Consider the following 20,575-nt stretch of genomic DNA (forward strand, 5'->3'; position numbering starts at 1 on the left):
TGCTAACTTGCCCTTCATAATCATGAGACCAGCTTATACTCCCACTGGCAACATATGAGAATGCTCATTTTCCCACTCCTTTGATGACTCCATGTGCTATCGGCTTTATTTATCTTTGCCAATCTGATAGCTAAAAAATGGTTTCTCAGTATAGTTGGGTTTTTTTTTTTTTTTTTTTCCAATTTATCAGATGGAAACTTTTTTTACTCTGGTAAAATATACATTACATAAAATGTTCCATTGTAACCATTTTTAAGTATACAATGCAGTGGCGTTAAGTACACTTACAGTGCTGTTTAACTGATGTGGAAATGTTGGGGTTTGCAGCAAATGGTCAAGAAAGAATTGAAGCATCTTCAGGGCAATAAGGGTGGTTTTTATTAAAGCACAGGGACAGGACACGTGGGCAGAAAGAGCTGCACTAGCGTTGTGAAGAGCCCTTGACTATATATCTTCAAGTTGGGAGGGGGTGAGGGGTAGAGTAAGTCTCTAAGGAATGTGGAAGTAAGGTTTCCAGGACCTTGAGGGGGCTAACTCTTGTTAGGAGAAGGTAATTTATTATTGTTTAGTAAAAACTCAGTCTTGAGATCCTTCAGATGTGTATCAGTGGGCCATAAGCTTGGAGGATGATTGCCAACATATATCTCGGGGTGTTAGAGAGAAAGGAAGTTTCCAAAGGAATTTTTATATGTTAAAGAAGACTTACAGGATCCTGGAGGTCGGGCTAATGCTAAGCTAAGCCTTTTGCCCTTAGCAAAGTATTAACATCCAGGCAGTTGAGTTCCTAGAGGAGGGTTGCTCAGCCTGTTCAAGGACATGTCAATGGGCAGTAAGAAGTAAGGAAATTTTAATTTTTTTCCTTTTGCCTTTGTTTCCCACATCACAACCATCTTCATACATTTCCAGAACTTTCTCATCAACCAAAACCAACTCTGTGCCCCTTAAACAGTAACTCTCCATACCTCCCTCCCCCTCACCCCAGACAATCGCTGTTCTGTTTCTGTCTCTATGATATTGCCTATTCCAGGTACCTCATGTAAGTGGAATCATACAATATTTGTCCGTTTGTTTCTGGCTTATTTCGCTTAGCATAATGTTTTCAAGGTCCAGTAGAGTTTTAATTTGCATTTTGCTGATTATGAATGAGGCTGAGCATTTTTTTCATATGTTTATGAGCCATTTCTATTTCCCATTAGAACTCTCTATTCATATCATTTGCTTATTTTCCTGTTGAATTATTGGTCATCATCTTATTGATCTGCAAGAACTATCATAAAGTAAAGAAATGAGCCCTCTGCCTGTGACATGAGTTACAGATATTTTTTCCGGTTCAATGTTTGCCTTTTGATACTGCTTTTATTGGTTTGCTGTAAAGAAATGTGTTTTTTCAATAGTTGTTTAATGTGTTTATTTATTTTGGGGGGGGGCAGAGAGAGGGGGACAGAGGATCCCAAGCAGGCTCCACATTGACAGCAGAGAACCTGATGTGGGGCTTGAACTCACAAACAGTGAGATCATGACCTGAACCAAAGTCAGACACTTAACTGATTGAGCCACCCAGGTGCCTCAAGAAATATTTTATGTACTCAAATTTATTAACCTTTTGTGACTTCTGGGTTTTGTGTCATAGTTACAAAGGGATTCCTCACTCCAACATCGCTTTAGGTTTTTCCTATAGTTTCTTCTAGTGCTCTGAGAGTTTCATTTTTTACATTAAGGTTTTGATCCATTGAGAATTTGTCCTAATTAAAGGTTTATCATAAATAGAGGGCCAACTTTATTTCTCTTCCTACTTGTCACAATACTTTTATTGAATAATCCCTTTTTTTTCTCCAGTGATTTGAGATGCTACCTTTATGATAATTCTTAATCCTTGCCAATTTGGTGGTAGAAGGAAAGGAGCCCTGTGTGCTTTCATTTGCATGTATTTTACTATCCACAAATAAATTAATTATTTGTTTTCTAAGAAATAAGTATCATTAGTGTTTCTTCTTTTGTGAATTTCTATTTGTGCCACTCACCCTTTGTTGTGTGCAGGATTGTGCTTGCAATATTTTCCTCCATTTTCATTTACCTTTAGGATTGTTTGTGGCTGAAGTGGTGTTTGATGCTGCTATCTTCAAAGTGCTTTGAATATTTATTTCCTCACTCGATCTTCACAGCTTTGCTCTGAGATAATTAAAAATGAAGCTGAAGCACAAAAAGATCCAGTAACTTTCCGAATTTCATACCATCTTTCATAGCAGAGCCCTTATCTGGAAGAAAGAAAAAAAAAAACAAAACCTTTAGAAATGCTTGTTTTCTGGGTGCCTGGCTGGCTCAGTTGGTATAGCACATGACTCTTGATCTCGGAGTCGTGTGTTGGAACCCCACATTGGGTGTAGAGATTTTTTTTTTAATGCTATTTCCCATTTATACTTTTAACCGGTTCATTGTTTTGCAGGGAATATCACATTCAAGGCCTCACACTGCAGACATTTCACTGTGTTATGCCAATCGCTCTGCAGCCCTCTTCCACCTGGGTCAGCATGAAGTGAGTATCAGGGTGCATGGTGTGATTGGAGAGGATCTGGAGGGGGTACCCTGGAAGACTAGACTGTCTTCTCTGCTCCTACCTAGGAGCACTAAACCTAGGCCATGCTGCAGTCAGTTGAATGGGAAGAAAATTGGTATCCTCCCAAATTTATTCTTCCCCGATTCATTTTTTTCTCTCCTGATTCATTTTACCTATCACAGGTGATTATGTGGGGCAGTATTGGTTGACAAGAGTCATGGCACGTGGCACAGGGCCATGGACTATATCCAGTGGGTCAGCAGTTCTCAGTGTTGAGATCAGCGGTGAGATATGTTGCTAATAATACTTCGGGTTCCAAGTGTTTGCAAACAATTTACTTGTTTGTTTGTTTGTTTTTAATGAGTAGAGCATGTTCAAGATTATCCCTTCAATAATGCAGCTCACCCTCAATATGCCTTTTGAAAGGGCAAGTCCAAGTTGCGCTGAAATGCCTGTGTATGCCTATGAGGAAGTGGGCTTTATATGGGCGACTTTCTTCTCATTCCCTAGTTGAGGTCTAAGGACAAGCTCGCAAACGTCATTTTGGCATGTCCTTTTTTGGAATACCACAGAAATGTAAAATATTCCCTACAATTAAGAACTTTTTGGGGGCGCCTGGGTGGCTCAGTCAATTGAGTGTCTGACTTCGGCGCAGGTCATGATCTCGCGGCTCATGAGTTCGAGCCCAGTGTCACGTTCTGTGCTGACAGCACAGAGCCTGGAGCCTGCTTCGGATTCGGTGTCTCTGTCTCTCTCTGGCCCTCCCCTGCTCACTCTCTCTCTCTCACTCTTCAAAATAAGTAAACATTAAAAAAAAAATTTTTTTTAAGAACTTTTTGAATACTCACAAGTTCATACCTATTGCCCTTTGAACTAAAAGAGACAAGCAAGAATTTAACTCCAGACCCTGAGCAAAAAAGTCCTGGACAATTGAGGACAACAATTGCAAGAACTTGTGTAATATGTAACCCTTCATAACTTTCCCTATATTGGTTATTTCTATTCCCTTCTTGCAGCAGTGATCATCATACATTGAACACATACGATGCCCCACGCATTCTTTTCAACCTTAGGTGTATTACCTTATTTCATCCTTAAAACAACCCTGTGAGGTTGTCCCTATTTTTCAGATGAGAACACCAAGACACTTAGAAATGAAGTTCCTTACACAGGGTCCCACAGCTCGTAAGAGGCAGTCAATAGTGGAATGCGGATCTGTCTGACTTCTGTGTGTAAGACTTTTCTTCCTCAAAACAGGAATATTCAATAAGACAAACACAATATCCTCGGCAAGTATTACTTAATCACTCAAAACATCACACGGTAGAATATGATTTAAAGAAATTAGCACGTGGTTATAGTTGCTGCATCTGTAATAATCTCGTAAGTTTCCTGTAGATTTTTGTTACCATTTGCAATAGACACTGAAAGTAGGGACCAAGGGTCATTTGGGGATCTCCTTTCTGTTTGCAGATGTGTCTTAAAGACATCATGAGAGCGCAGATGCACGGGTATCCAGAGAGACTGCAACCCAAGATGATGTTGCGTAAGGCCGAATGTCTGGTGACCCTGGGGAGACGACAGGAGGCGAGCCAGACCATCAGTGATCTTGAAAGTAGCTTTGCTGCCAAACCAACCCTCGCAGCTGCCCAGTTTCAGATTCTGCAGACAAACCTCTGTCGTCTGAAAATGAAGGCACAAGAAAAGGAGAGTCTCACAGAAACCTTCCCGGCAGCTCTAACTAAAGCCTTGGAGGATATGGACCTAAAGGGAGAGAATGGACAAGTCCCCAGCGCATCGTCATCTGTCAGCTTACGCACAGACCCTTTAAGAGGCCGCTATTTGGTTGCCACAAAAGATATTCTCCCAGGAGAGCTCCTGGTGAAGGAGGATGCTTTTGTGAGCGTCCTTCACCCGGGAGAGATGCCACCGCTACGTCACCTAGAGAGCAAGTGGGATACCAGGGTTACCAACGGGGACCTCTACTGTCACCGATGTTTGGACCACACTTTGGCCACAGTTCCCTGTGATGGGTGCAGCTATGCCAAATACTGCAGCCATGACTGTATGCAGCAGGCCTGGGACCTGTACCATAGTGTGGAGTGTTCTCTAGGGGGGCTGCTTCTCACACTGGGTGTCTTCTGCCACATTGCCCTGAGGTCCACTCTCGTAGCTAGATTTGAGGATGCAAGCAAAGTCATAAGGAAGCTTTGCGGTGAGATTAGGAACAAAGACACGTGTTCACCTGAAAGAGAGACTCTGGTGCAAACACTCACTTGTGACCTGGGAGGGGAGAGTGAGAACAAAGGCAAAATGCTCGAGCCCCCAGTTCCAGGATGTGATCTGAATGGGAAATATGAAAGTAATTACAATGCCGTGTTCCACCTCCTGCCACATACTGGAAACCATAGCCCGGAGCACAGATTTCTCTGTGCTCTAAGTGTCTCTGCACTGTGCAGGCGACTTGAAGCAGCCAGTTGCTACAAGCCAGCGGCGGCTGTGCCTCCTGGGTCGGGTTCAGAGTTGGATGTGTGGGGAGTGGCCATGCTGAAACACGTGCTGCAGCTGCACTGTAACGCTCAGGCGATCACCACCATTCAGCACACAGGTAGGAGGGAAACTGTTCTTGCCTTACGGTACTGTCCTTGATGTAGCTAATGTCTGGGGAGAAAGAACTGTGAGTGGAAACGGCAGCCTTCAAATCAGCGGTCTGATGGGAAAACACCGCTGGCTACCTCGTGATGTCGTGATTATGGCATTGAGAAGCTACGTGGCCTTAACAAATTATTTGATTCCACTCTGCCTCGGTTTTCTCATCGCTAAAATGGGTAGTTTATGGGTTTTTTTTTTTTTTTTAAGTTTATTTATTCATTTGAGAAAGAGAGAGAGTAAGCACAAGCAGGGGAGGGGCAGAGCCAGACACAGGACTCAAACTCAAAAACCGTGAGAGCATGACCTGAGCCGAAATCCAGAGTCGGACGCTTAACCGACTGAACCACCCAGACACCCCACTAAAATGGCTAGTTTAATCCCACCTAACTTTACTGAGTTGTGAAGAATACCTTTGTAGTTTGTAAAAGTACCTTAAAAACCCAATTGCTAAGGGGGAGTTTATTATGAAATAGTAATCAAAGAAGACTGCAGAAAGAAGGTCTATGGTTGAGTTAGCATATCAGAGTCTTAGTCATATGACTCAGCCACTCGATCGCTTCCCTTTCCAATTGACAGATTTCCCCCAATCTTCTGTTTTAAATTTCCAAGAGAGCGATCTGGCCAAGCACAACTTTTCACACAATACTACCATGAACTGTTGGTCCTTTGGTGCATGGCCAATAATCTAGGGGCCACCCCTAGACACAGACCAGCCTCACCCTGCTTGCCTGAAACATGTCCTATAGATAAGCCTATTTAAGGCAGATGGAGAGACTGGATGTGCCCAGCATCACAGTGACACTGTATTGACAACAGATACTATTAGAAAAGAGATGGTGTTTCCAGCATTTCTATCGTATGATCTCCGTTTTAACAGATACTGTCTTTCAATTCAATTCTTTTGATCTTCTCATATTAGGTAATCTAGAATTTTGTCAACCTTTTGTATGCATGTTTTTATCCTAAATTTTAATTCAGCTGCCAAGTGTTATGATGTATAGGCATTTCAGTACAGGTGTTTTGGAGGAAGACTCTCTTCCCCATCCTGAAGCACATGGAACATCCAAAAATAGCATTGGATTCATCCCATAATACTAGGAAATCCTATTGCAAGCTAGTCTCTGTTTTCTTCTCTGCTTTCTTTTGCTTCTTTGAGCCATTGCTACCTTCTAAAATACATCTGTTGAGGGTTTTTCCAGAATTTTGTTTTCCCTTGGGTACATTCCCTGGCATTTTAAAAAATACTATTTTCATTGAGTTCTGTTTTTGCAAATATAAAAATATAGTATAGGGGGCTTCCAGATTATAATGGCAGAAAGTTACCAACTCCTGATTTTATTGCGTCGTGCTCCTAAAGTACTTAATAGAACAGACAAAAAAGGTAGAAATGTCAGTAGCTCTAAGAACTGTAGAAACTCTTGTCTGGGTAGACAATAGCAGGCTGACTCCCAGAGCCAGAATGGCAGAGGAGTTTTCCATCTGCTTCCCTCCATGGCCTGTTCCGCACCATCAAACAATCTTAGCCCAAATGTTTTGCTCCATGTGTGTGACATCTCATTATAGTCAGGCTTTTATTTACATAGCAAGTTTGGGGTAAAAATTTTCATAAGTTCAGAATAAACTTTTGGGTAGCAACCAATTGAGCCACCCAGGTGCCCCTATCTATGAGGTTCTATATTTTATGCATAATTTATTCTTATTTACATGATGTTTAAAAATAGAAAAAAAAAATGACTAAATGCAAAAAATTCCAAAATCTTAACAGTAATCAATTCTGAAAGTGGAAATATGGGTGATTGCTACTTTCTTCTTTGAACTTCTTTATATATGTGTGTGTGTGTGTGTGTGTGTGTGTGTGTGTGTGTGTGTGTATATAAAGATTATATGGTTTTTTTGTTTGTTTTTCCCTATGTAGGCTTCATGCCTACCAACACGGGGCTTGAACTCATACCCTGAGATCAAGACCTGAGCTGAGATTCACCTAGGCACCCATGAAGTTTTTCTATATTTTTAAAATTAAAAACACTGATTCACACAGTAGTAACGTTATTCTAGTAAATTTAAAATGGATTGTATACTTGCTTATTATTCTCCGGGAGATTTTTTAAAAACAAGTTAACTGAGCAAAAAGATGATAAAGATGGTAAAATGAGTTTTTAAGTAATTATAAATGGGCTAAACTCTAAACGAATCTTTCAAAATGAGTAAAAATAATTTAGGGGCATCTGGGTGGCTCAGTCATTCAAGCGTCTGACTTCGGCTGAGGTCATGATCTCGTGTTTTGTGAGTTCAAGCCCCGCGTCGGGCTCTGTGCTGACAGCTCAGAGTCTGGAACCTGCTTCAGATTCTGTGTCTCCCTCTCTGCCCCACCCCTGTTCATGCTCTGTCTCTCTTCATCTTTCAAAATTGAATAAATGTTAAACAAAAAATTTTTAATACAATAAAATAATAAGGGTCTAGAAGCCAAGATAACTACTGTACTAGGGGATTCAGTACATAATATCCATCAAAACTTGTGTCCTATAGGGGCGCCTGGGTGGCTCAGTCGGTTGGGCGTCCGACTTCGGCTCAGGTCATGATCTCGCGGTCCATGAGTTCGAGCCCCGCGTCGGGCTCTGTGCTGACAGCTCAGAGCCTGGAGCCTGTTTCAGATTCTATGTCTCCTTCTTCCTCTGACCCTCCCCTGTTCATGCTCTCTCTCTCTGTCTGTCTCAAAAATAAATAAATGTTAAAAAAAAAAATTTTTTTTAAAAACAAACAAACCAACAAACTTGTGTCCTATAGACCAGGGTGATGTGATGTGGGCCAGGAACCAATGGTCAAAAAAGAATTGAGACATTTTCAGCACAAAAAGGTGTGTTTTTGTTTTTGTTTTTGTTTTTGTTTTTGTTTTTAATTGAAGCACGGGATAGGACCCATGGGCTTAAAGAACTACACTGGGATTGTGAGGAGGGATTGATTATATACTACTTTTAAATTGATTGTATACTTTTAAGTTAGAGATAAAAGAAGTTTCCGACAGGATTTTCCAATGTTAAAGGAAATTTACAGAATCCTGGAGGTCTGGCTATTATCACGCTAAGGCTGCTTTTTGCCTCTAGCAAAGCATTACCATTAGGCAGTTGTGGGCTCCTTGAGGATTGTCCTACTCTGCCTGTCAATGGGTGCAAGTTGTAAGGAAATGTAATTTTATCTACATTTCTTTTGCCTTTGTTCTCCTTATCTCAGGGCTCAGCAAACTTTTCCTGTAAAGGGGCAAATAGTAAATATTTTAGGCTTTGCAGGCCATCATGTCTCCTTTGCAGCCACACAGCTCTGTCGTTGTAGCACCAAAGCAGCAATTGACAATGCACATCTGAATGAGTATGGCTGGGTTCCAATACAACTTTATAATGGACTGTGAAATTTGTATTTCTTATAATGTTTCACAACATGAGCATTATTCTTTTCATTTTTTTCCAACCACTTAAAAAGGTGAAGACAGTTCTCAGACCACAGTCTGTATAAAAGCAAGCAGCAGGCAGGATATGACCCACAGGTTATAGTTTACAGACCCCTGATATAAACAAAGAGTTGACAAATGTAATAACGAAATCTATTTAGAAAAAAAAAAAAAAAAAAAAAGCCTGGGGGGTGCCCAGTTGGCTCAGTCAGTTAAGCATCCAACTAATGCTCAGGGCATGATCTCACGGTTCCTGAGTTCAAGCCTCCCATCAGGCTCTGTGCTGACAGCTCAGAGCCTGGAGCCTGGTTCAGATTCTGTGTGTCTCTCCCTCTCTGCCCCTCCCCTGCTCCCATTCTCTCTCTATCTGTCTCAAAAATAAATAAACGTTAAAAAAAGAAAAGAAAAAGCCCACAAAGTTAGGAACAATGAATATAGCCAATAATATAATTTTTTTAACTTTAAGCAAATATTTAATATGATTTTAGACTATTAAACTTGAAAACATTAAGTAGAAAACTTTGTAGGGTTGCCTGGGCGGCCTCTAACTCTTGATCTCAACTCAGGTCTTGATCTCCTGGTCGTGATGTCAAGCCCTGCATTGGGCTCTGCGTTTGGTGTGGAGCCTACTTACTGAAAGGGCGGGCCTACGCTGGCCGGCTCCATCCTGTTCTGTGTCCTTCACCTAGACCACGCCTCCTCCCTTTGAGTGACCTCCCGCTCACCCATTCAAGCTTCCTGATCAAAACACGCCCAGCGACCTGCGTGGCGGGACTCTGACCCTTTCCCAGCCAATCGGCCGAGGCCACGCCCCTTCCCCAGCCAATCGGCTGCCCCTAGACCCCTATAAAACCTTTGTGCTTTCGAAACTCTCTCTCTCTCCCTGGTATCTCACAGCTGCGTGGGTGCAGGTAGGGGACTGAGCTCGAGCTAGCTCGAATAAAGGCTCTTTTGCTTTTGCATCGGACTCGGCTCCCTGATGGTCTTTGGGGATCACGAATTCTGGGCATAACACTTATAAAATAAAAGGAAGGAAAAACTTTGTAGAAAATATAAATTGCCTCGATTTTCTGAGGAGGAGAACACTTCAAAAGTCCAGTGATTGTGGAAGAAATTGAAAAAGATTATGAAAGTATTTCCATAAAAACAAGCCAGACCAACTCTTTTCCGGATAAGTTCTTTAAAATTTTTAAGGACCATATTTAGGCCACTTTTTTTTTTTTTTTTTTAATTTTAGAGAGCGAGTGTGTGCACAGGCTGTGGAGGAAGGTTGGGGGGAGAGAGAGAGAGAGAGAGAGAGAGAAACAGAAAATCTTAAGCAGGCTCCACGCTCAGCACAGAGCCCAAGAGGGGGTTAGATCCCACCACCTTGGGATCGTGACCTGAGCCGAAATCAAGACTGGCACACTCAGTCGACTGAGCCAGCTAGTCACCCCTAGCCACGAATTTTTTTTTTAATAAAGAAAGCAAAGAAAAAATGATCTTCTAAGGAAAAGATCATTTTTATACACTATAAAGTGTTCCAGGGCATGGGGGAATCTGGAACCCTTTCCCACTCATTTTGTAAAGCCAAGAAGAAAAACTATAGACTAGTCTCACTTGTGAATATAGCTGTTAGAACCCTGAAAAAAATCACTGCCATATCACATCCAGTAGTTTACTGACGGAACACTACTATAAGACCAAGTAGGCTTTCTTCCAGAAATGCAAGGATATTTTAATTTAGAGGGATGTACAAGAAGGCTTGTGTAAATGCAGAGACAGGCCATATTCTTAGATGGAAAGACTGAAAACTAAACATGGCAGTTCCCCCACATTCCCCAAATCAGCGTAATGCCATTTCACACAAAATTACAACTGGATTTTTCCTGGAATTTGACAGTGATTCTAAAGTTCATCTCGAATAAGTGATGAGAATGGCCCTTTTGTAAGAGTACCGAACTTTTACTGGGTCCTTCCGAGCAAGCTAAGGCAGCAGCTGGGGTGAGGCCCTCCCTTCCTGCACAGAGCAGCACGCCCTGCAGCGTCTGCTTGGCACTCACCCACCCAGGACCTCGGTGTCCGAGCTGGCCTGCATCTCCCCTGCCCTCAGCCTGTATGACCTGACCTGGCGGCGGTCAGGAAGGCTAAGGTCAATGCCCCCATTAGAGCAGAGGGTGTAAATGTCCTTTGAGAAGTTCGAGCTGATGGACCCGCTCCAGCAGCTGGCGTTGCACCCGCAGGAGGTCCTGCCCCGCCACCACTGCTGCCCATCTGAAGAGAAGGAGGTGGAAGCAAAGAAAGAAGAGCCTGAGGAGACTGGGGGCGCCTGGGTGGCTCAGTTGATTAAGTGTCCGACTTTGGCTCAGGTTCAGATCCTCTGTCCCCCTCTCTCTGCCCCTCCCCCACTCATTCACTCTCACTCTCGCTCTCGCTCTCTTTCTCTCTCTCAAAAATAAATCAACAGTTAAAAAAAAGAAGAATCAGAGGAGTCTGATGATCATGTGGATGTAGTTGGTCTTTTTTGACCAAACCTCTTCTGTAACCTGTTTAATAAAATCTGAACTCTTAAGAAGAAGAATGCATACATACATACATACATACATACATACATACATACATACTGAAAGGGCTTGGTACTGATATGATAGCCCCCCTAAAAAAGTATTAAATTCTTTCTCCGAATCATTAAGTTTAAATAGTGAAGCATTAAACCATAAAATATCTCAGAAAAGATAAGTGAACACTTATATGGTCTCGGGGTGAGAGAAGCTTTTTAAAGCATTGGTATCCAATTTTGATAATTAAAAGATAGCTAGATTTAACCTAAATACCAAATATCAAAGACACCAGAATCAATAAAGAAGATAGAGAATGGAGGTGAAAGAGGTCCTTGAAGGGATGAAAATATGGGACTGGAGGCAACAGACCTGAGTTTCCATTCTGCTGAATCTAACCACTAACTTTCCATATGAACTTAGATTATTTAACCTCTCTGTGTCTCACTCAGTATTATTATTTTTTTTAATTCCAGTGTAGTTAACATACAGTTCTGTATTCATCTCAGGTGTACAACAGAGTGATTCAACAATTGTACACGTTACTCAATGCTCATGAAGACAGGTGCACTCTTAATCTAATCCCCATCACCTATTTCCCCCATCCCCCCACCCACCTCCCTTCAGGTAACTATCAGTTCTGTATAGTTAAGAGTTGGTTTCTTGGTTTGTCTCTTTTTTTTCCTTTGTCCATTTGTTTTGTTTCTTTTTATTTTTTTTTAATCTCTTTTTAAAGGTTATTTATTTATTTTGAGAGAGAGAGAGTATAAACAGGGGAGGGCCAGAGAGAGGCGGGGGAGAGAGAGAGAGAGAAAGAGAATCCCAAGCAGGCTCCGCACTGAGGCACGGAGCCTGACGCAGGGCTCAGACCCACAAATCTGAGCCAAAACCAAGAGTTGGACGCTTAACCAACTGAGCTGCCCAGGCTCCTCACATTTGTTCTGTTTCTTAAATTCCACAGGCGAGTGAAATCATACATTTTTCTTTCTCTGACTGGCATACTTCGCTTAGCATTATACTTTCTAGCTCCATCTATGTTGTTGGATATGGCAAGACCTCATTCTTTTTTATGGCTGAATAGTATTCCAGTGTGTGTGTGTGTGTGTGTGTGTGTGTGTGTGTATACACATACACACCACTTCTTTATCCATTCATCTATCCATAGACACTTGGACTGCTTCCATAGTTTGGCTATTATAAATAATGTTGCAATAAACATAGGGGTGCATATATCCCTTCGAATTAGTGTTTTCTGTTTTTAAAAACCTTTTTTAAACTTTTTTTTTAAAAGTTTATTAATTTGAGGGGCTTCTGGGTGGCTCAGTTGGTTGAGCATCCGACTTCAGCTCAGGTCATGATCTCACAGTTCATGGGTTCAAGCCCCTCATCGGGCTCTGTGCTGACAGCTCAGAGCCTGGAGCCTGTTTCGGATTCTGTGTCTCCCTTGTTTTCTACCCCTCTCCAACTCATGCTCTGTCTCTGTCTCTAAAAAATGAATAAACCTTAAAAAAATTTTTAAAGTTTATTAATTTGAGAGAGAGAAAAAAGAGAGAGAGAGAGAGAGAATGGGGGAGGGACAGAGACAGGGAGAGGGAGAGAATCCCAGGCTGGCTCCTCTTGTCAGCACAGAGCCTGACGTGGGGCTCAATCCCAAGAACCGTGAGATTGTGACCTGAGCTGAGATCAAGAGTTGGGGACACTTAACCAACTGAGCCATCCAGACGCCCCAACTTAGTGCTTTCATATTCCTTGGGTAGTACAATTACTGGATCATAGGATAGTTCTATTTTTAACTTTTTGAGGAACCTCCCAACTGTCTTGCACAGTGGTTGCACCAGTTTGCATTCCCCCCAACAGTGCACGAGGATTCCTTTTTCTCCACAACCTCACCAACACGTGGTGATCTTGAGTTTTTCATTTTAGCCATTGTGGCAGGTGTAAGGTTTTGATTTGCATTTCCCTCAATGACGAGTGATGTTGAGCATCTTTTCATGTGTCAGTTAGCCTTCCATATGTCATCTTTAGAGAAATCTCTATTCTTCTCCCCATTTTTTACTTGGATTTTTTGTTTGGGGTGTTGAGTTATATCAGTTCTTTATATATTTTGGATACTAACCCTTATCAGATCTGTCATTTGCAGATATCTGCTCCCATTCAGTGGGTTGCCTTTTAATTTTGTTGGTTGTTTTCTTTTGTTGTGCAAAAGCTTTTTATTTTGCTTTTGTTCCCCTTACCTCAGGAGACATATCTAGAAAGATATGTCAGAGAAATTTCACCCAGTATTCTTGTTTTTTTAAAATGTTTATTTACTTTTGAAAGAGAGAGCACAAGCAGGGGAGGGACAGAGAGACAGACAGACAGACAGACAGACAGAATCTGAAGCAGGCTCCAGGCTCCGAGCTGTCAGCGAAGAGCCCGACACAGGGCTCGAACTCAGGAACCGCGAGATCATGACCTCAGCTGAAGTCAGACGCTTAACCAACTGAGCCACCCAGGCGCCCCTCACTCAGTATTCTTATATGGATAATGAGAGGGCTGGGTGAACCTCCAGGCCTCTGGGGAGGACTGTTTGCAAAGACGACCCCAACAATTTTGCCCATCCCTATGTTTGCCCCTTTACCACTTGACATTAGTTTTTCTCCAGTCAAGAGGTAGAGTCTGTTTCCTGTGCCCTTGAATCTGGGCCAGCCCTGTAACTTACTTTGACCCATGGGATGCAGTAGAAGTGACATTATGTGACTTTTGAGTCTAAGCTTTAAGGTGCCTTGTAGCTTCCGTGTCATTTTCTTGGAATAATTGTGTAGCCACATAAACAAGCCCAGGCTAGCCTTCTTGCGGGTAAAAGACTATGTGCCAGACGAATGCAATCATGTGAGTAATCCGGGGCAAGACCAGCAGAAAAAAGTGTTCAGGTAAACTCTGGGCAAAGTTGCTGGCACACAGCACTATAAGCAAATGAAATAGTTGTTATTTTAACAGCAAACCACCCCCAGGAAGGAAAAAAACAAAACAAAACCATAAACAAAACTAAAATGTGCATGACAAAATGAGAGAGTGTTTCTAACAACTGTGCAAATCTTAAAATCAAATCCTTAGCAATCAGTCTTTAAAAATATGCATAGCGGTGGGACCCCTGGGTGACTCAGTTAAGCTTCTGAGTCTTGATTTCTGCTCAGGTCATGATTTCACGGTTCGTGAGTTTGAGTCCTGAGCCAGGCTCTGCACTGACTCAGTGCACTGACTCAGCCTGCTTGAAATTCTCTCTCTCTCTGCCCCTCCCCTGCTTGTGCATGCTCTCTCTTTCTCTCTCAGAAATAAATAAACATTTTCTAATAAATATACATTTAAAAATAAATAATAAAATAATAAAAATAAATTCATGTCTCTATTGTAATTAAAACTGGATACCATTTTTTCCCTGTCAGATTGGCAAAGTTGCTTTGTTGGGTTTGGGGGATTTGTTTGTTTGTTTGTTTGTTTGTTTGTTTTAACTGTGATAAGGATTTTAGGTTAGAGTATAAAGAAATGGCCATGATATGTTAAGTGAAAAGAAGTAGCCAATAAATCGCTATGTGTACCACGTGGCCAATGACACGAAAAATTTCATGCATGAGGCTAGAAAGAGGACTACAAGAAAATGCCTCTGCCTGGTAGGCTTATAGATGATTTATTTTCTCTACAATTTTCACTTTGTAATTTCTTTCTGACTACCATGTGTTCCTTTTGTAACATTGATTAGTTTTCTAAATAACAAAAATAATTCAAACAATGGGAACTTTATTTGTATGAGCATTTGTCTCTCTGATTTTGAGAGACAGAACTCAAGAGGGGCAGAGAGAGAGAGAGAGAGGAGGAATCCCAAGCAGGCTCCGTGCTGTTGGTGCAGAGCCCGAGACCTGAGCCAAAATCAAGGGTCAGACACTTAAGGGACTGAGCCACCCAGGCGCCCCGTATGAACATTTTTAAGGCACTTGATACATATTGGGAATTTGCCCTCCAGGAAAGTTGTACCAGTTACCGGCCTACCAGTGATGTTCACTTTCATTTTTGAATCCAACTGATTTTGTTTTAGTCTGCTCATATTTCTAATCTTGTTATATCCCTTTTTATTATTTCTTTGGGGTTCTGACACCTCTCAGTTTAGTGTTCTCGTTGAATTTCATTAGCAGCTCTTTCATTAGTAGCACAGAAGGATTAAAGTGTTAACTAGGATAGACTTTGACCAAACCCTATGAAAAAGTATGTTATTATCTTTGTATGAATCCTATTTAATCAAAGTTCATCAGAAACCTCTCTTTGGTACTTATCTTAAGGCACAGAATGGCCACAGGTGGTATTCTAGACCCTGATATGTGTGGTTCTATCTCAGTGGGAATGGCAGATTCCAGAGGTATCTGGATTCATCACAAGGCTTAACGAGGTTCCATGCAGGTTCAGATTAATTCACTGCCCTTTGCTTTCACTCTTCAACAACCAAGGAATCTACCTCCAGTTTGGATCCTTGATTATCTGTGTGCTGTACACACAAATTTCTTTTGTTATAAAATATCTACCGGAATAGGTATAGTCTGGAAGTCTGGAATAAATCTCTTTTTCTGTACTTGAACCCCATTGTAAATGCACTGGGGATATTACTAAGGTACACTTTTGGTAAAATAAAGAATCACTCCCTCTTTTGTTTTCGTTTTCGTTTTATGCACAAATGTCACATATTAAATTTGGTTGATAAGGTACATATATATTCTCACTTTCCATTATCTCTCCTAGCAGATGACTAATGTAAAATATTGGGTAATTTTTTTAAATCAATACTTCATTTTTAGAAATAATTAGAGGGAGACTCAACTCCGACATAAATATTCACCCCACTCAGTTCCTGGACCTACTTATGTTAGAGGATAATCTATAAATAATTCACAAAGCTGCCATTACTCACCGTATTGTGATAATTTTTTCTGGGAAAATTTTAACAACTGTGCTAATATAGCCTGCCAGTTATCAGTAGTTGGGAATGCAAGTCAACTTTTAATTATGCAGAGGCTGATTATTCAGACAACAAACTGTTCGTGCCCTGTACTGCTCCTTCTCGCTGCCTACCCTTTAGCATTTTTACTGCTCATTAGCACATACACCAGAAGGTAGGCATTGGCTGGGGGAAAAGGAAGGGAAACTAAAATCTGCTAAATACTGAAGACAAGCTCTGATGAAAGATTTCAATACAATTTGTAGAACTGGTGACTAAAATTGAGTCATTTGGATTCCCTGCGAATTTTATTTACTTGTTCTTTTCTTGCCCTCCATAGCAACAGATAATAGGATTGTCTGCAGAGAGACAACATTATTCCTATATTTAACGTTTTCCTTTCTAAGACATTTTCACATGATGGATCATGATATTTTCTTTATTCATCACATTTGCACCTAGACCGCTTCATTTCTTCGGCAACTGGTGCGTTGGGATTCCTGGCATGGGCCATGATACCGCAATTAGCCGATGGTTTTTCAGGTTTCCAGGAAACTGAAGGTTTCCCTTGAAGTACCGGCAGCTTTCATATTTCAGCCGGTTTCGTTGGGAATACGATTTCCTCACGCTTACACCAAGGCCACTGAACACAATTTAAGCCTTTCTGGATGCCCAGGGTTATCTGCCTTTGCACACATATTCCCGAGCCGTGCATGGCTATTACAAAACCCATGTCGGTACGCCGTCGGTCTAGGAACCTCTGGTTAAGGGAAGTGTTATACACTGGTAGTAAAACTTGAATGGTACTAGTGTTTTTGTTTGCCCTCGGGCTGTTATTCTTATATAAGTTTTCTACCTCCCTCTCCTGTCTGTCACCTGTTTCCTTTGCCGTTGTCATAAAACCTGCCTCTTATTAGTTCTCTGTTTCTGGGCTGCTGTGGGCTGAGAAACTGAATAACTAAGGCAGCTATAACTGTGGCTAAAATAAGAGCAAATAGGACCACATGAGAGCATAAAGAACTCATCTATGAGTATCAGTCGCGAGCTTTGGTGCAGAAATAGCCTCCCCGCTTAGAGGCCTTTTCCTTCCTTCCTAATTTTCAATCACGTAGTTAAATTGCTGGCTAATTGTGTTTCAAAGAAGAGATCGTGTGGGACATGCGACTGTCTTGAATTAGAGCTTTTCCAGAGAGGTTTTTTTCAGTGACTGATTTCCCATAAAGTTGGGACAGAGGGCAGAACAAATAGGTAAGCATAAGGAACGTGATTTTTTTAAACATATTATCACCTGTCTAGTTTGGGATAGTGATCAGGTGACTTGTTCTATTAACTAACCAGAGACCGGTTAAACAAAAGCGGCATCGACTGTAAAAGTCTTTGGGAAATCATCTCACCAGGCACTCTGGTTTCTGTGTCCTGGTGAACATTATGAAACTGTCTACCTAGAAGGCTCCCAGCTGATAATTCCTTTTTTATTCTTTTTTTTTTTTTTAATAAGTTCTAATCTTTGGGGGCGCCTGGGTGGCTCAGTCAGTTGAGCGTCTGACTTCGGCTCAGGTCATGATCTCGCAGTCTGTGAGTTTGAGCCCCGCATCGCACTCTGTGCTGACAGCTGGGAGCCTGGAGCCTGCTTCGGATTCTGTGTCTCCCCCTCTCTCTGCCCCTCCCCTGCTCATGCTCTGTCTCTCCCTCTCTCTCTGTCAAAAATAAACATTAAAAAAAAAATAAGTTCTAATCTTTGGATTTTTCTGGTATCGAGACGCAATGGTTGGGTTCCGGGATTCAGTGGACTTTTCATGTGTTCGTTTGCTTTGCTTCCTGAGGACGAGAGTTTGCTGTGAGTCATGTTTCATCTGATATGTATCAGATCCGGCTATGGAGCTATGACTCAGACGGGGCTTCAGGCCCAGTTGCCCAGCTCATCTTCTGAGGAATCGACAGTGAGGCCAAGACTACTGTCCTGACACATTTTTCCTTTCCTCTTGCTCTTTCAGGATCTAAAGAGAACAGCGTGACCAACAGCAGGCAGGTCCGCCTTGCCACGGGCATCTTCCCTGTCATCAGCCTCCTGAACCATTCCTGCAGCCCCAACACCAGCGTGTCCTTCATTAGCACCATCGCCACTGTTCGGGCATCACAGCAGATTGGAAAAGGGCAAGAGATTCTCCACTGCTATGGTGAGCCCTCCCTGCCTCGCCACTGTCCACGTTTCTCTGGCAGGAAAGGACAGGGTGAATCAGAATGGGCAAACCAATGGACAGGTGAAGGCAGTGCACACTTGGGCCAGAAAAAGAAAAGGCCTCCTGGCCTCCTTCCTTGGCCCTATTGTGTCTAAGCTATCACGTATCTCACTGCTTAATCCCATAAACTTCCTCTGCCAAAAATGGGCTCAGAATAACTTTTTGGGTTTTTTTCCTTCCTATCCTTCCAACTTGGAAGCTTCTTTCTTTCTTTCTTTCTTTCTTTAATTAAATATTTTTTAACATTTATTTATTTTTGAGAGACAGAATGCATGCAAGCGGGGGAGGGACAGAGAGAGGAGACAGAATCTGAAGCAGGCTCCAGGCTCTGTCTGATATTTCCACACAGAGCCCGACTCGGGGTTCGAACCCACGAACTGTGAGATCATGACCTGAGCTGAAGTCAGACACTCAACTGATTGAGCCACCCAGGCACCCCAGAAGCTTATTTCTATATCTAGTTCCACAAATGTTTGAGTAAAAGACACCTGTCACATGATGAATAATTGACCAGATCCTCTGCTAAGCTGAAGGGTTTTTTTTTTTTTTTGCATTTTTATTTTATTTTAAAGTTTGTTCATTTATTTTGAGAGAACGAGAGAGTGCAAGCAGGAAAGAGGCAGAGAGAGGGAGAGACAGAATCCCAAGCAGGCTCCGTGCTGCACTGTCAGTGCAGAGCCCAGTGCGGCGCTTGAACTCACAAACCCATGAGATCATGACCTGAGCCGAGATCAAGAGTCAGATGCTTAACTGACTAAGCCACTCAGATGCCCCTAAACTGAAGTTTTTTAAATTTAGTGCTTGACTCCCTCTTGCCTTCACTATTGGCCACATGTGGTCTCTCTGCAGGGCCTCACCAGAGCAGGATGCGTGCTGCTGAAAGGCAACAGAAGCTGAGATCACAGTATTTCTTTGACTGCAGTTGCGCAGCTTGTCAGAACGAGAAGCACTCAGCCGCCACAGGGCCCCGGTGGGAGGCCTTCTGCTGTAGGAGCTGCGGGGCGCTCATGCAGGTAAATCTCTCTTCTTGCTTCTCTACTTTGGCTGGAGGTCAGTCATCCAGCCCAGAGGCCATAAATCTTCAGGAGAAGCCTGGAGGCTTCTCAGGGGAGGCTGAGAGCAAGTCTCTTCCCCTTCAGCTCATCTTCCCCGCACACTGGTTACCCCTCCACAGGAACCACAGGAAACGTTGGATTTAGTAATCTGTCTCTTGCAAATAACAGAAAATCCCACCTAAACTGGTGTGAGGGAGAGGGAAGGGGGGAAAAAAAGACTGGGCATGTATTTGCTCAATAAATCACTAAAAGGTCCCAGGATGGGGGTACTTCAGATAACAACTGGATCCAGGGACTCAGATAATGTCACCAAGACCGATTTCTCTCTCTCCCTCCCTCCTTCCCTCAGCTCCACTTTCTCAGCAAGGCGATCCTCGGACAGACTTCCCTCTGGTGGTGGTGGCGAGATAGCTACCGGCAGTTCCAGCCTCACATCCTCCTGGTCCGGGAGGATAAAGACACGCGCTCCTCTCACAGCAGTATAGGCCAAAATTGTGCTTCATTTCATTGGCCTGATCCCCGTGGCTGGTGGAAAATCAGTCACATAGTTTTCCTCCAGCCATTTGGCCCAGAGGAATGGGTCAGATTGGAGCCACATGACCACCCCCTCAGCCACGGGGTCCTGAGTGGGGGAGGGTAGGGGAGGATCCTCAGGAGAAATCACGTTGCTATTGCCAAATGAGGGTGTAGATGCTGGCATTTATTTTTTTTAATTAAAAAAAATTTATTTAATGTTTATTTTTGAGAGAGAGAGAGAGACAGGGCACAAGCAGGGGAGGGGCAGAGAGAGAGAGGGAGACAGAATCTAAAGCAGACTCCAAGCCCTGAGCTGTCAGCACAGAACCCAGCACGGGGCTCGAACCCATGAACCACGAGATCATGACCTGAGCTGAAGTCGGACGCTTAACCGACTCAGCCACCCAGGGGCCCCGATACTGGCATTTAAAAACCAGCAAATGTTGGGGCGCCTGGGTGGCGCAGTCGGTTAAGCGTCCGACTTCAGCCAGGTCACGATCTCGCGGTCCGTGAGTTCGAGCCCCGCGTCGGGCTCTGGGCTGATGGCTCAGAGCCTGGAGCCTGTTTCCGATTCTGTGTCTCCCTCTCTCTCTGCCCTTCCCCAGTTCATGCTCTG

At 42.8% G+C, this 20,575-nt stretch overlaps 1 protein-coding gene across 4 annotated transcripts in view; it reads left to right on the top strand.

The window, feature by feature from the left end:
* Positions 1 to 20,575, top strand: part of SMYD4 (SET and MYND domain containing 4) — a 70,848-nt gene that overhangs the window by 22,570 nt on the left and 27,703 nt on the right. For all 4 annotated transcript variants that reach the window (XM_045490442.1, XM_045490441.1, XM_045490444.1 and 1 more), the window contains exons 4-7: positions 2,444 to 2,533; positions 4,028 to 5,162; positions 18,143 to 18,325; positions 19,238 to 19,401. In XM_045490442.1, the coding sequence (XP_045346398.1) occupies positions 2,444 to 2,533; positions 4,028 to 5,162; positions 18,143 to 18,325; positions 19,238 to 19,401 (1,572 nt within the window). The remainder of the gene's footprint in view (positions 1 to 2,443; positions 2,534 to 4,027; positions 5,163 to 18,142; positions 18,326 to 19,237; positions 19,402 to 20,575) is intronic.

The sequence above is a fragment of the Leopardus geoffroyi genome, chromosome E1 (genome assembly GCF_018350155.1).
Source record: "Leopardus geoffroyi isolate Oge1 chromosome E1, O.geoffroyi_Oge1_pat1.0, whole genome shotgun sequence".
NCBI classification, from domain to species: Eukaryota; Metazoa; Chordata; class Mammalia; order Carnivora; family Felidae; genus Leopardus; species Leopardus geoffroyi.